Genomic DNA, 11,529 nt, shown 5'->3' on the forward strand with positions numbered 1-11,529 from the left:
ATCGAGGATTGTTCGTTAACCGAAGTTAAGAATCTTATGGAAGGTAAATCGTTAACCGAAATCTCGTTAACCGAGGCGCTCGTTAACCGAGGGACCACTGTATTAGAAAAATTTTTGGAGCTGAGCTTGCTTAACTTGAGGTGTTCTAAGATTAGTAGTTATTTAATTCTTTTAGAAATTAATATTTGGTGATTTTTACCATTTCCTGTAGTGTTATTGTGAGGTTGGGTTTCCACTTTCCTTGTTATGAAGGTAGATTAAGTCCTGGAACAAGCTGAAGGTGATGATGATCTGTGGTGTTGATTGAATGCAGAATTGATGATCTTGTACTGAAAAGGCAACCCAACCCAACCATCTCTCCAGCTATGATGAAGTTGCCATGGAACTGACATTTTATATCTTCATGTTTAATTTCACTCCACTGTAGAAAGTAAAATAAAATAAATAAATAAATCAGATTTTTATAATTTTATAAAATGCTAAATTTAAGAGCTTAAACTCTCATGACAGTTTACAGTCAAATCAAGATGGTTGAGAAGGGAGGAACTAGAATACAAAAGTTGAAAACCAGTGATTTAGGCTGATGTAGGTGGTAACAGTAAATTTACCTGCAAAAATGTGTGATTTACCTCTCATTACTCTTCTCATCATCAGTTCATCCCTCACTGATTGGTTTACTCCACAACACATGCACACTAATACGTAAGCTGAACTTGATGTGTTTAGTGCAAAGCTGTGCGTAGGATCTAGCATGTGTTTGAAGAGAAGAACTTACACTTTATATTGTAAATGACACGATGAGTTTAGTGAAGGGGTGATTTAATCCCTTGTGCATGAAGTTTAGTGAAAATGATATATACTGTACATGTAATTTTTATTTATTTTTATTTGTTTTCAATTTCTAGGGCTGGCTGACAGATAGTGGAGCTGCCAACATGGAACGTGTACAAATGATTCTGCAAAATCTTGGTAAAGTAGAGGATGAGATATTTAGAGCAAGACAGAAACGAGAGTTAGAGTTCAGAGCAAGAGACAAGAGGAAGAAAAGAGATGAAAAAATGGAAAAGGAAGCTGCCAATAGGTTTAAGGTGAGTAACATTTAGGGAAATTAATTTTATAAGGCCAGCATTTTCACCTTGTTGCTGAATAATGTTGATCATATTAAGTGCTTAGAATTTTTTCTCTGATACTGATGTGGATGTATTGAACGGTTACTCAAAAATTTCTCTTTACAAAATTGTGTTGAGAAAATATTACTCGGTGGACAGAGGTTTTTGACAATCCCTCGGTAAAGATAGTTTAATTTTTGAGTGACTACCATAATGTCCTCATCACTTAACCCATAAATGAGGGACTCTGTCTGTGTTGAATAAAATTATCTTAAAGCTTGCATTGTGTTGTGGTGTAATTGAAAATGATTGTTGGATTTTCATCACTGTAAAAAAGGACTTGTCGGGGGGGGGGGTCTATACTGTACCTGTGGTTGTACTACAGTAAGACTTGTATATATCACTAGTAATATAGACTGGAAAAATTGCGCCAAATGCAAATACATAAACCAATGGGAAAAATAACAATATAGACGGGTCACTCTACATCAACCTCTGATTCTCCCATTTATAACCTCCAAATGATACAAATTCTACCTTTATTGACTTGATTGTGCTTTCCGGAAACTAGTTTTTAGGCCTTCCTCAAGTAACTTAATCACACGCTGCTTATCCTGCATCGAGTGCTTGGCAAACTTGACTCCCTTATGATAGTCCCGCTTCTCCTTTTCCTTATTTGGCCGCATAGGAGGGTCTGTCCCACCCACCAGCACCAGTAGGACCCCCAGTAGAGGTAGAGGCCATTATCTTGAATCGACAGGTGGTAGCACCACCCAAAAAGCACACAATTACAGCCCGGGCGGTCGCTAGGATGGCGCGGGCTACAATGCGATAATTGCGTTCTTGTAAACCTCTTTTACGTTCACCACCAGCAATTTGATCACCAGAACACTTCTTCAAAAAATTCTTCTCACCTTGTCTTTCCGTATTCATCGCTAACACAACAAAATTGGAGAAAATAGCGAAAATCACGGAATAATTGACAGAAACCGCGCGATTCAACTGATCACGTGATGTAAACAGAGAGCGCTGGTTTAAACCGTTATTAGTCATCACTGCGAAACATTCTTTTTACTTATTCTCTTCATTCAGTATTTATGAGTAACAGCTAAATTTGCAAAAAAAAAAAAAATTACAGAGTACCTCTCAAAAAACAGTTCACAAACAAAAGACACGAATCAATTTATCATGTGATGTTGAACGTGAACTGTAAACATTGCATAACCCCGCGCCACGCTTAATACGTTGAGGATGGAATCAAAACATTGATGATGGAATCTCACTATAGACAACATTCATATGCAAAAGTTCGCATTTTACAAACAGTGTTCCCCTATTCATCAAACGCATTGCAACCAATTCGCGTTGACAAAACACGCGTTGTAGCAGAAATGACTAACTGGTATGAGGGCTGTGACGTCATTCAAGACGGTGGCCAGCATTCGGCTTGCTGGATCTCGCGTTCAGCTGGCTGGATCTCACGAAATTCACTATATTTAACGCCAAATTTAAGACTTGGTTACATTAGGTAGTGCTCGCGAAATTCAAAAACGCGAAATGAAATCGCGCGAAATATGAGATCTTGCTGGTATTATTTGTGCCTTGTATCTCCATCTGTGGTCAGGATGCCTAACATGAAGTCATGGATTAATCCTATGGCCATGTTGGGTTGGCTGGGCATTATTTTCTGTGGTATGTGCTTAGCTGGCCATATGCCATGTTAGTACACTGGACAAATCTAATCTTTCTATCTTGGGGGTTGTGAGTTGTTACCTCACAGATCAAAGGAATGTTGTAAAGGATTTTAGTTGTATTTATGTGATGACATTAATGATTAGTGTTGTATTTGGCAACAGACTTGTATCAATGTGTGTATATGTCTGACATATTGATTTTTTTTTATTAGAATCAAACGGGTCAAGGAGCTTTCGCTGTTATGAGGGCCGGGGACACTTCAGTGGCACATGGAGCAAGAAGTTTTATAATGGAGCAACGATATTCTAATATGAATACTGGAGAGTATGTAAATAATTTAGTTTGTCTTTTAGGTATAGTACAAATATGGTAATAAGCTTATTGAATATCCTCCTGGCACTAGTTGAAGCAGTTTTTTGCCCACCATCTTATAAACACCAAGTTTCTTAATTTGAATACAGTACTTGAGAATTTTTAATATACTTGCTGTTAACAACATCTAAAGGAAGATGATGTACCCTTATACCCTTATCTGTCTGTGTCATTTTGTTACAGTGTGGTGTATCAAATCAAACACAACTCCACAGACTGTATTGCCTCTGATGTTTAAATATTACATGATCTTTTGTACCACAAAAGTACTGTATTATACTGTAGTACTTATAGAGCTTTTATCATAATAAAAAATATCTTTGAATATATCTTTTCCATGATATGGAATCTTACTGCAAATATCTTTCTAACAGAAAGATATTTCTGATAATGAATCTTTGTAACACAAGGAATAATCTTGTAAGCACTTTATTCTTACACTACAGCAAAAAAATTTTTTTTACATAAAATATCTGTGGTACAACTAGAAATATGTTTGTACTTAGGATATCTGTGGACTGAAATAAGGAGTTTTCTTGTGTATGTAACTTTGACCTCAGCAAGGTACATATCCTGAAAACAAAATTCAAATATTTTCCAGAAACCGCGGTATGAAGCGAACCATAGACAATGTTGAGTCAGATGACGAAGATGAAGTGCCAGATGAAGTAAGACTGTATGAGGACGGAGCCAAAGACCGCTACTATGAGTCCAAGTTTGAGGTGAACCCTGACAACTATGAATTCAGGAAACTAGTTGCAGATGAATATGCCCGTGGTCTATGCTGGGTATTGAAGTAAGCAGCATTTCCTCTTTAGTTTTAATTGTCTGTCATATGATAACTGTTTTTTATTGATTTATTTAAAAAATATATTTTATTGCTTGTAAATACAGGTACAGTATTTGATTTCCAGTTGGGTCTTGTTTAGGTTACCCGGTATATTAAATTTTTAATTTTATATATTTTTTGTTGGCAGGTACTACTACCAGGGCTGTGTATCATGGGACTGGTATTTCCCATACCACTATGCACCCTTTGCTTCAGATTTTTCTAATTGTGCAAAGGCAAATGTCAATTTTGACATTGGGGAGCCATTCAACCCCCTGGAACAGCTCATGGGTGTGTTTCCTGCAGCAAGTCGTGACCACGTCCCAGAACCTTGGGGCAGGTTGATGTTGGATCCAGAATCAGTTATCATTGATTTTTATCCAGAAGACTTCAAAATTGACTTAAATGGCAAGAAATTTGCCTGGCAAGGTGTTGCACTCTTGCCATTTGTTGATGAGAAAAGGTAAATACACAATTACAGTATATATGTTTTGTAAGGATAATGTGTGTTTGTAAGAAGAGAAGACAGTACAATGGTCACAGTGCAAGATCCATTGTGATAATAGAGTAATTTTTTATGAAGACTCACACTATTTAAGGGTATTAAACTATTTCACCAAAATTCATCAGGAATATAGTGATTAAAGATGGGAGAGCTTTAGAGAAAGAAGGAGGAAATAGTAAACAAGTTTGCAAAAGAAGAGCAGCTGAACAATGAAGAGAAAAGCTGCCACAAGGTAGTAAAGAGAAGACATTTAAGAGTGAATTGAATGTGTTGAGAGAGGGGGGGAAAAGTGAAAGCTTGGTGAAAAGATGGCATTATTTTGGGGTGGATGGTAGGAGCGGAAAATAGGTGGGTGATGGAGAAAGGAGGCTGGAATGCATGAAGTACTAGAGGTAAAGGGTGATAAGAGGTCAGAGCATGGTGACCTTATGAGGCATATGGGGATGTCTCAGTAGGGAGCAGAAGGAAAGACTGGTCAACCTGCAGCATAGTGGGGAAAATGCTTACAGAAAACAACACAGGGTTTGACAAATAAAGTAATGTAAAGGGGGTATTTCATTGATTTATAAGGCTAAAGACAAGTACAGTGCTACAGCCTAGATAGAATTAAAGCTTTTTATAACTTTGAGCCACTAACTTTTGTATTAATAACTATACTTTATTTTCTGACAGATTAAAGAAAGCCTTGAATTCAGTGTATGATATGTTAACTCAAGAAGAAAGACGACGTAATAAGAGAGGTGACGACCGTTTGTACGTCAGTGTTCAGCACGAAGCATTTGGCCAACTGACAGACATGTATCGTATGGGAATGAACCATAATACAGAGGTATGTTTGAATGCAGATTTAGCATTACAGTAGTCCCTCGCCAACCGTGGGGGTTAGGTTCAATGGCCGTTGATAACGCTTATCAAAGCCTAACCAAGTTGTCTGTTCCTTCACTAAACTTTACCTGCATGTGTATTTTACTTTTATTTAAATTTGAGTCAAATACATATAAAATAGTTTAACACTCTTGGATTTGGGTAGATGCTCAGGGTCTGGCCTGTTACTCGCTACCAGACCACAACACTGAGAGAGCAGTGGCAGGAGATGGGCTTCATGGAAGAATACATTAGACCACGGAGGGATAGAGACGTCGCACTCATCCACAGATAAATAAAACTAAATGCCGCGGTTGGTGAAATGATATACAGAGTGAAAACCATAGATATGTTTAATCCATGGTTGGCGAGGGTCTACTGTACTGTACCAGAGTTTTACATACAGTATATATTTCCATTATCTGAGAGGATTTCATTATGACTAGGAAAGGTAAAATTTAGACATAATAGAAAGTAAAATGTAGTGAAATGAACGTGTCCCATGTGCCTGATGGCCCATTAGGGACATGTAGCTTACTTACTAAGCCTCTATTCACTACAAAGATCCAGTGTAGCCAGTACTCCAATTAATTGCTTTCATCTCTTCATCTGTGTACAGTTGTTAGGTACCCATTCACAGCAGGATGGACTGGGGGTGCTCTAGGAATGAACCAGTGAGTCTTAGGGTGAGAGGCAAGTGTTGTATTCACATCCTTGCTACACTCCTTATTTGAGAGCTAATTAGGTTTCAGAGTCGGGAGTAAGATATAACCTTTTAATTTTTTACGTCAAAGTGCGGAACATGTTTTGTTATGTGAAGGTTATGTGTGTGACACTTGATTGACTGTTAGGCAGTCGGGCAGGTGCACAGGTAAGAGGGAACATTGTTTGCAATGTTAATTACCTGGTGCCTATGATTTATTGATGGTGTTTTCTGGTTTGTTAATCTGGTTATACTAAGGTAGTTAAACAAACTGTTCTTATTTCCAGTTCTGAGAGAAAAAATAATTCAGCCAGAACACCAAGGGTACCAAAAGTTTGGGCCATATAATTAAGTTTTCCCTTTGATTTGGTACTTTTCAGTGTTAACAATGCTGCAAATAGATACAATTATGGATGAGAGGATAATGTTAGAGATATTAATGAATGACCTTGAGGATAGGAAGCCCCTGGAAGACTGAAGCTGTGATGGATGCATGTCATTAAATGCTGGGTTCCTAAAACACTCACAAAGTCTGGGAGGTTCTTAAAAACAGCCTTAAAACATTTGAGTGGAGGATCATGTTAACAACTTTATGGATGAGGATGTTACCCTTTTTAAATGAACTCTTGCATGTTGTGTATCTAAAGTTGTTGTGTATTCTATGTTCCTTGGTCTTTATAAATCTCCTAAGAATGGGACTATGGAATGGGATATATTGTGAACAGATTTTAGCACCAGATTCTTAGTTTTGTTATCCCTGTGAAATTTATTTTTTATGTGGTGTTTAATCATTGAATTCTGTTTTCTAGGTCCCAATAGCTGGCAAAGAATATCAAGGCATGCAGGGATCTGTTCTGTTGGCGACCGATGCTGTTGAGCCTAATGGGTGAGTTAAGAGACAGGCATTGTTTTTGCACTGGCTTCTTGATAATTATGACTTGGAAGAAAATGTGACTTGCCTGTGGACACCAGATGTACAGTTACATTTTATACAGTAAAACCTTGTTAAGGTGGATATCACTTAAACCGGACAAAATTATTTGCAAAAAATAATTCCCAAATTAAAATAATGAAAAAAAAGAAGAAAAAGTAGGACAAAATTTGTACTCGGATGACATGTCCATCCTGAATCAAAATTTCAAGGGACCAGGGCGTCAGCGCGTGGGACGCACATGTCCAAGAGTTATCAATTGTTGTTTGTGGGAATATTATTTCATTCACTCTAGTAATGATACAGTGTTTCTTATTATGTTATCATAGATCAATGCATGGTTTATTTTATTTGTTTATCACTGTGTGCACAACCAATTTCAAATTAAACTACAAGATACAGCATGCCCTTTAAATTTGTGGAGGGGGAGGGGTTGGGTTCACAAAATGCCGCAAATAACATTTGCTTGCTGACCGGGAGAGGGGGTGTGGTTGTGTACAAAGAAAGGTATATTCCCTTTATGTGTTTGCCCTTAGGACAATTATTTCTTTTACCTGTATTATATATGTGTGTGTACACACACACACACGTGTGCTATACCCATCCTCGACACCGGCTCCTACTACCACCTGAGATCTCTAGTCCGAGAATTGCTGTTCGACACCACAACCGCATCCAGCCCATACGTGCACGAACTGATCGCTATAAGAACAGCCCAGTCCCAACCATTGTAAAAATTATCAATAACTTGTAATAAACCAGTGTATTCACTCCCAGTAAACACTACTCCTTGCACTGTCATTATGTTGAAATGAACTGTAGTTTGAGCTTTTCCCCATCTAGTTATTATATGTCTTATTTGTGTCACTTATGTTACTTGTATATTATTTGTAATTCGAAACCCATTCCCCAAATATGTAACTGTATATTTTCAGCCTTCTGGCTGCCAAGCTCTTTCAATAAACCGTTAATTATTAATTATAAGAACAGCCCAGTCCCAACCATTATAATACAGTGACCCCTCGTTTAACGAACGCCTCGGTTAACGAAATTTCGGTTAACGAACTGCCTTCCATAAGGATCTTCAATTCGGTTAACGAACGAAAATTCGGTTAACGAATTTCTTACGAACTGGCCTCAACATGTTTTCGCTTGCACTGGCCGGGCAACCAGCTTTAGTATCAGTCCGCCAACACATTAATCGGTTCTAGGGCTTAAATTCCTAACTATTTTAGTAAATATCAAGAAGTTTATACTATTCAATAATTTTAAAAGTTTAATATTCAATTTTTTAGTCATTTTAACAATTATTGAACATAATTGAAGTAAAGTGACTAGTTTAAAGCGCAGCATCCAGCCTCTTAACACAGCAAACAGGCGTTAGTCTCTCTCTGTTTTCACTGGAGGTAACATCTTGCTTGAGACTCTCTTCAACTAAACGCTTTTTTTCTGTTTCCAAGCAAATTATTGGTCATTTTGAAATATATTTTACATATTGACAATATATAATGCAGTGCAGTGTTGATTTAAAGAAAATAATCTTGAAATACACCAAGAGAACTAAAATTTTATGGGTGAAATGGTGCCATGGGGTGACTTCTCTTCCACCCCAATGCCTTCTCTTCTTCCTTCTCCTCCACCCCCATTGTAATTCCCATCATCATCATCCAGGAGCCTTCTACATACACACCTTAGAGTAAGTGAACTTTTCTACCATTTTTGTTGAATTTAGGAAATTTTCGGTGAGCTGGAACCAATTACCCAAAAACCCATTGAAACAATGGTTTCGGTTAACGAACGACCTTCTGGAACGGATTGAGTTCGTTAACCGAGGGGTCACTGTAATTATCAACTCGTAATCAATCAGTGTATGTATTCACTTCCAGCCAATATTACCTTTTTGCACTGTCACCGTTGAAATGCCCTGTAGTATAACCTTCTCCGCACTGTTATTATACTAGTACAGTGATATTTCCGTTAGCCGGAACAATTGGTGCAGAGCACTTCCGGGAATGAAAGATTTCCGGGTAACAAGACAACTCTCTCAAAGCTGGAAAAATCCCTCATCCCCGGAATTTTCCGGGTAACGGAAAAATAATCTCGGAAGTTCCAGAAATTGCCCATTACATCATCTCTCGAACCCGGAAAAATATCCCTCATATCCGTAATTTTTTGGGTAACGGAAAATTTTGCTTGGAATTTCCAGAAAATGCGCCTGATTTTCGTCTCTCAAACCCGGAACAAAACTCCCTCGTCCCCGTAATTTTCCGGGTATCGGGTAAATTTTCTATTATTTTTCCGGAAAATTTCAATTCCGGCTATTGGTGAGTTAATGGTTTGAGGGATTCCGGCTAATGGAGATATTACTGTATATCATATTTGTATCACTCATGTTATTTGTCAATCAAGTGACCCATTCCTCAATTATGTAACTGTTTATTTTCAGCCTTCCTGCTGTCATGCTCTTTCAATAAACCGTTAATTATTATTATTATTAAAATGCATGCAATTAAATAATAATGGGGAAATCCTCCCACATATACCGTAATAAGAGACACAACAACAAAATGTAATGTAGAAAAAATGCGAGTCTACCCTCAAGTCAACTTCGTGCTTTGTTATGATGAAATTTGAGTTGATTGAGTTGCCATACGGCGCCAGCACCAGCTGGGTTGATACGTAGATCAAACTTACAGAATTTCTTATGTAGCCAACCCAACAAGAAGGATGTTGGTAATTGTGGTGTAATACTGGATACTTTTTCACAATGTGTATGTAGGATGGTGTGTGCATATAAATGAGCAAAAATAAATGAAGAAGGTTACGTATATCTACCTAAAAATATGAGTTGAATAAAACCATAATACCTCAAAGCTTGGCTCAGTAGCCTGGTGGTTACCATGATGAGCCAACCCAGCTACAATGACATGATTAATCACTGTTAAGTACTATTCTATCAGTAAACACTATTAATAACAGTAAATCCAGTGAAATATGGCAGGGAGCGAGGAGAGTTAAAACTGCAGAAGACGCACTAACTAGCAGTCACTCAGGCATATGTATGGGAGAAATACATGATCTTCTTTTCTCTCTTCACTTGTTTGGGCACCCTCCCCGCATCTGGATGAAGGTGGTTGAGGGCGTTTGGGAGCCATAACAAGCACGAGGAGCACAGTTGTTATGAGAGTAGAGTAGCATGCTCGAGACGGACAAATGTTTATTCCAAACTGAGGAGGAGCGTGCAGGGCGCTCGTGGGCCAGCCTCCCGGGACAAGGGAGACATCATGCGGGATGCCACAAAACTCACCCGCTCCCTGTACCGGCTGCAAAAATGCCAGCAACTTTAAAACTACCTGCAGACATTCTTGGGTACATCCAGGGTGCCATCCGTGAATAATAGAGGACCGCGAAATAAAAATCTGTGAATTATCCAGGCGTACTGTATGTATTTCTCCCATACGTACTTCAATTGTGCGCCCTCATCGGGTGTGAATGAGTCGAGTGACCGCCAGTTGAGCATCGTCTGCCATATTTCCATATATCCCTGCCATATTTCACTAGATTTACTGTTATTATTAAAGTTTACTGATATAATAGTGATTAATCATTGCATTGTACGGTAGAAGTCCAAAAATCCGGACTGCTTGGGGATTGGGTCGGTCCGGATTTTCGGATTTTCCGGATTCTCAGCCAGTACTTTTAAAATTAAAATTTAAGGAGGAATAAAGAAGAGATGAACAGGTACATTCTGATAGTTTATTCATTAGCAAATAAAGCATGCTTCATTTATCAAAACGAGCAGTTTTAAAGAAAAATAAAGTCAACACTAGACAAAAATGTAAACAAACTGTCTAATACCATGACGAGTCTTGAAATTCCTAAGCCATCCATCACTAAATGCGCACTCTGATTCAATGTTCATTTGCTCTAATTAGTCTGCCTTAGCTAGGTTTTACTTAGTTGGCTGTGCTTCACCATCTCTGCCGCACACAAGCTACTTCAGAGTGTTGCCATATCTAGAAGCTCCATCTCATATACTGTATGAAGAATGTGTGTGTTGGACGCAGTGGTGCCTGGATTGTGTTACGTATTTGTCTCATGTCAATGTTGTAGAAAATAAAAATTTTATAAAAGTTCCTTTTGGTATACAGTTCTCTGGTATAAAGTAGTATTGCTGACCTGTGGTGTAATGGTTAGCATGTTTGGGTTCGATCCCCGGGTTGGGTGAAACTGTGGGCATTTGTCTCCGTCTACCCAGCAGTAATTGGGAACCTGGATGTTAATCGATTTGCGGATCATGTTCCGGGGTAATGGTTAACCAGTGCAGTTGGCGAGTTGTTCCGGTCTTGGACTGTTCCTTGACATTGGGTGATGCAGCTCATTAATTCGGGGTGTGTTTGCTGTGACCCTAGAGCCTCTCATCCTCAAACATGAGGGGCAATTACTATTTATTATACAGTAGTAGAGGATAGATTATGTGTATAGCAACAGCCGTCAGTGTGTGGAATAAATGAGAAATGT

General features: G+C 38.4%; 1 protein-coding gene across 1 annotated transcript; it reads left to right on the plus strand.

Annotated features, from left to right (window-relative positions):
* The first annotated feature begins 885 nt into the window (after nt 1–885).
* On the plus strand, nt 886–7,037 carry LOC121856876 (5'-3' exoribonuclease 2 homolog). The gene is made up of 6 exons (XM_042352648.1): nt 886–1,088; nt 3,016–3,128; nt 3,778–3,972; nt 4,154–4,468; nt 5,183–5,339; nt 6,887–7,037. Exons 1-6 carry the CDS (start codon nt 936–938, stop codon nt 6,965–6,967), a joined length of 1,014 nt encoding a protein of 337 aa, XP_042208582.1. The 5' UTR covers nt 886–935; the 3' UTR covers nt 6,968–7,037.
* The last annotated feature ends 4,492 nt before the right edge of the window (nt 7,038–11,529 follow it).

Source organism: Homarus americanus, unplaced genomic scaffold (genome assembly GCF_018991925.1).
Source record: "Homarus americanus isolate GMGI-L3 unplaced genomic scaffold, GMGI_Hamer_2.0 scaffold14445, whole genome shotgun sequence".
NCBI classification, from domain to species: domain Eukaryota; kingdom Metazoa; phylum Arthropoda; class Malacostraca; order Decapoda; family Nephropidae; genus Homarus; species Homarus americanus.

Coding starts and splice junctions, on each gene's coding strand:
- LOC121856876 (XM_042352648.1), top strand. CDS start 936: ATGGAACGTGTACAAATGATTCTGCAAAATCTTGGTAAAGTAGAGGAT. Junction 3,129..3,777: donor TCTAATATGAATACTGGAGA/GTATGTAAATAA, acceptor AATATTTTCCAG/AAACCGCGGTATGAAGCGAA. Junction 5,340..6,886: donor GAATGAACCATAATACAGAG/GTATGTTTGAAT, acceptor TCTGTTTTCTAG/GTCCCAATAGCTGGCAAAGA.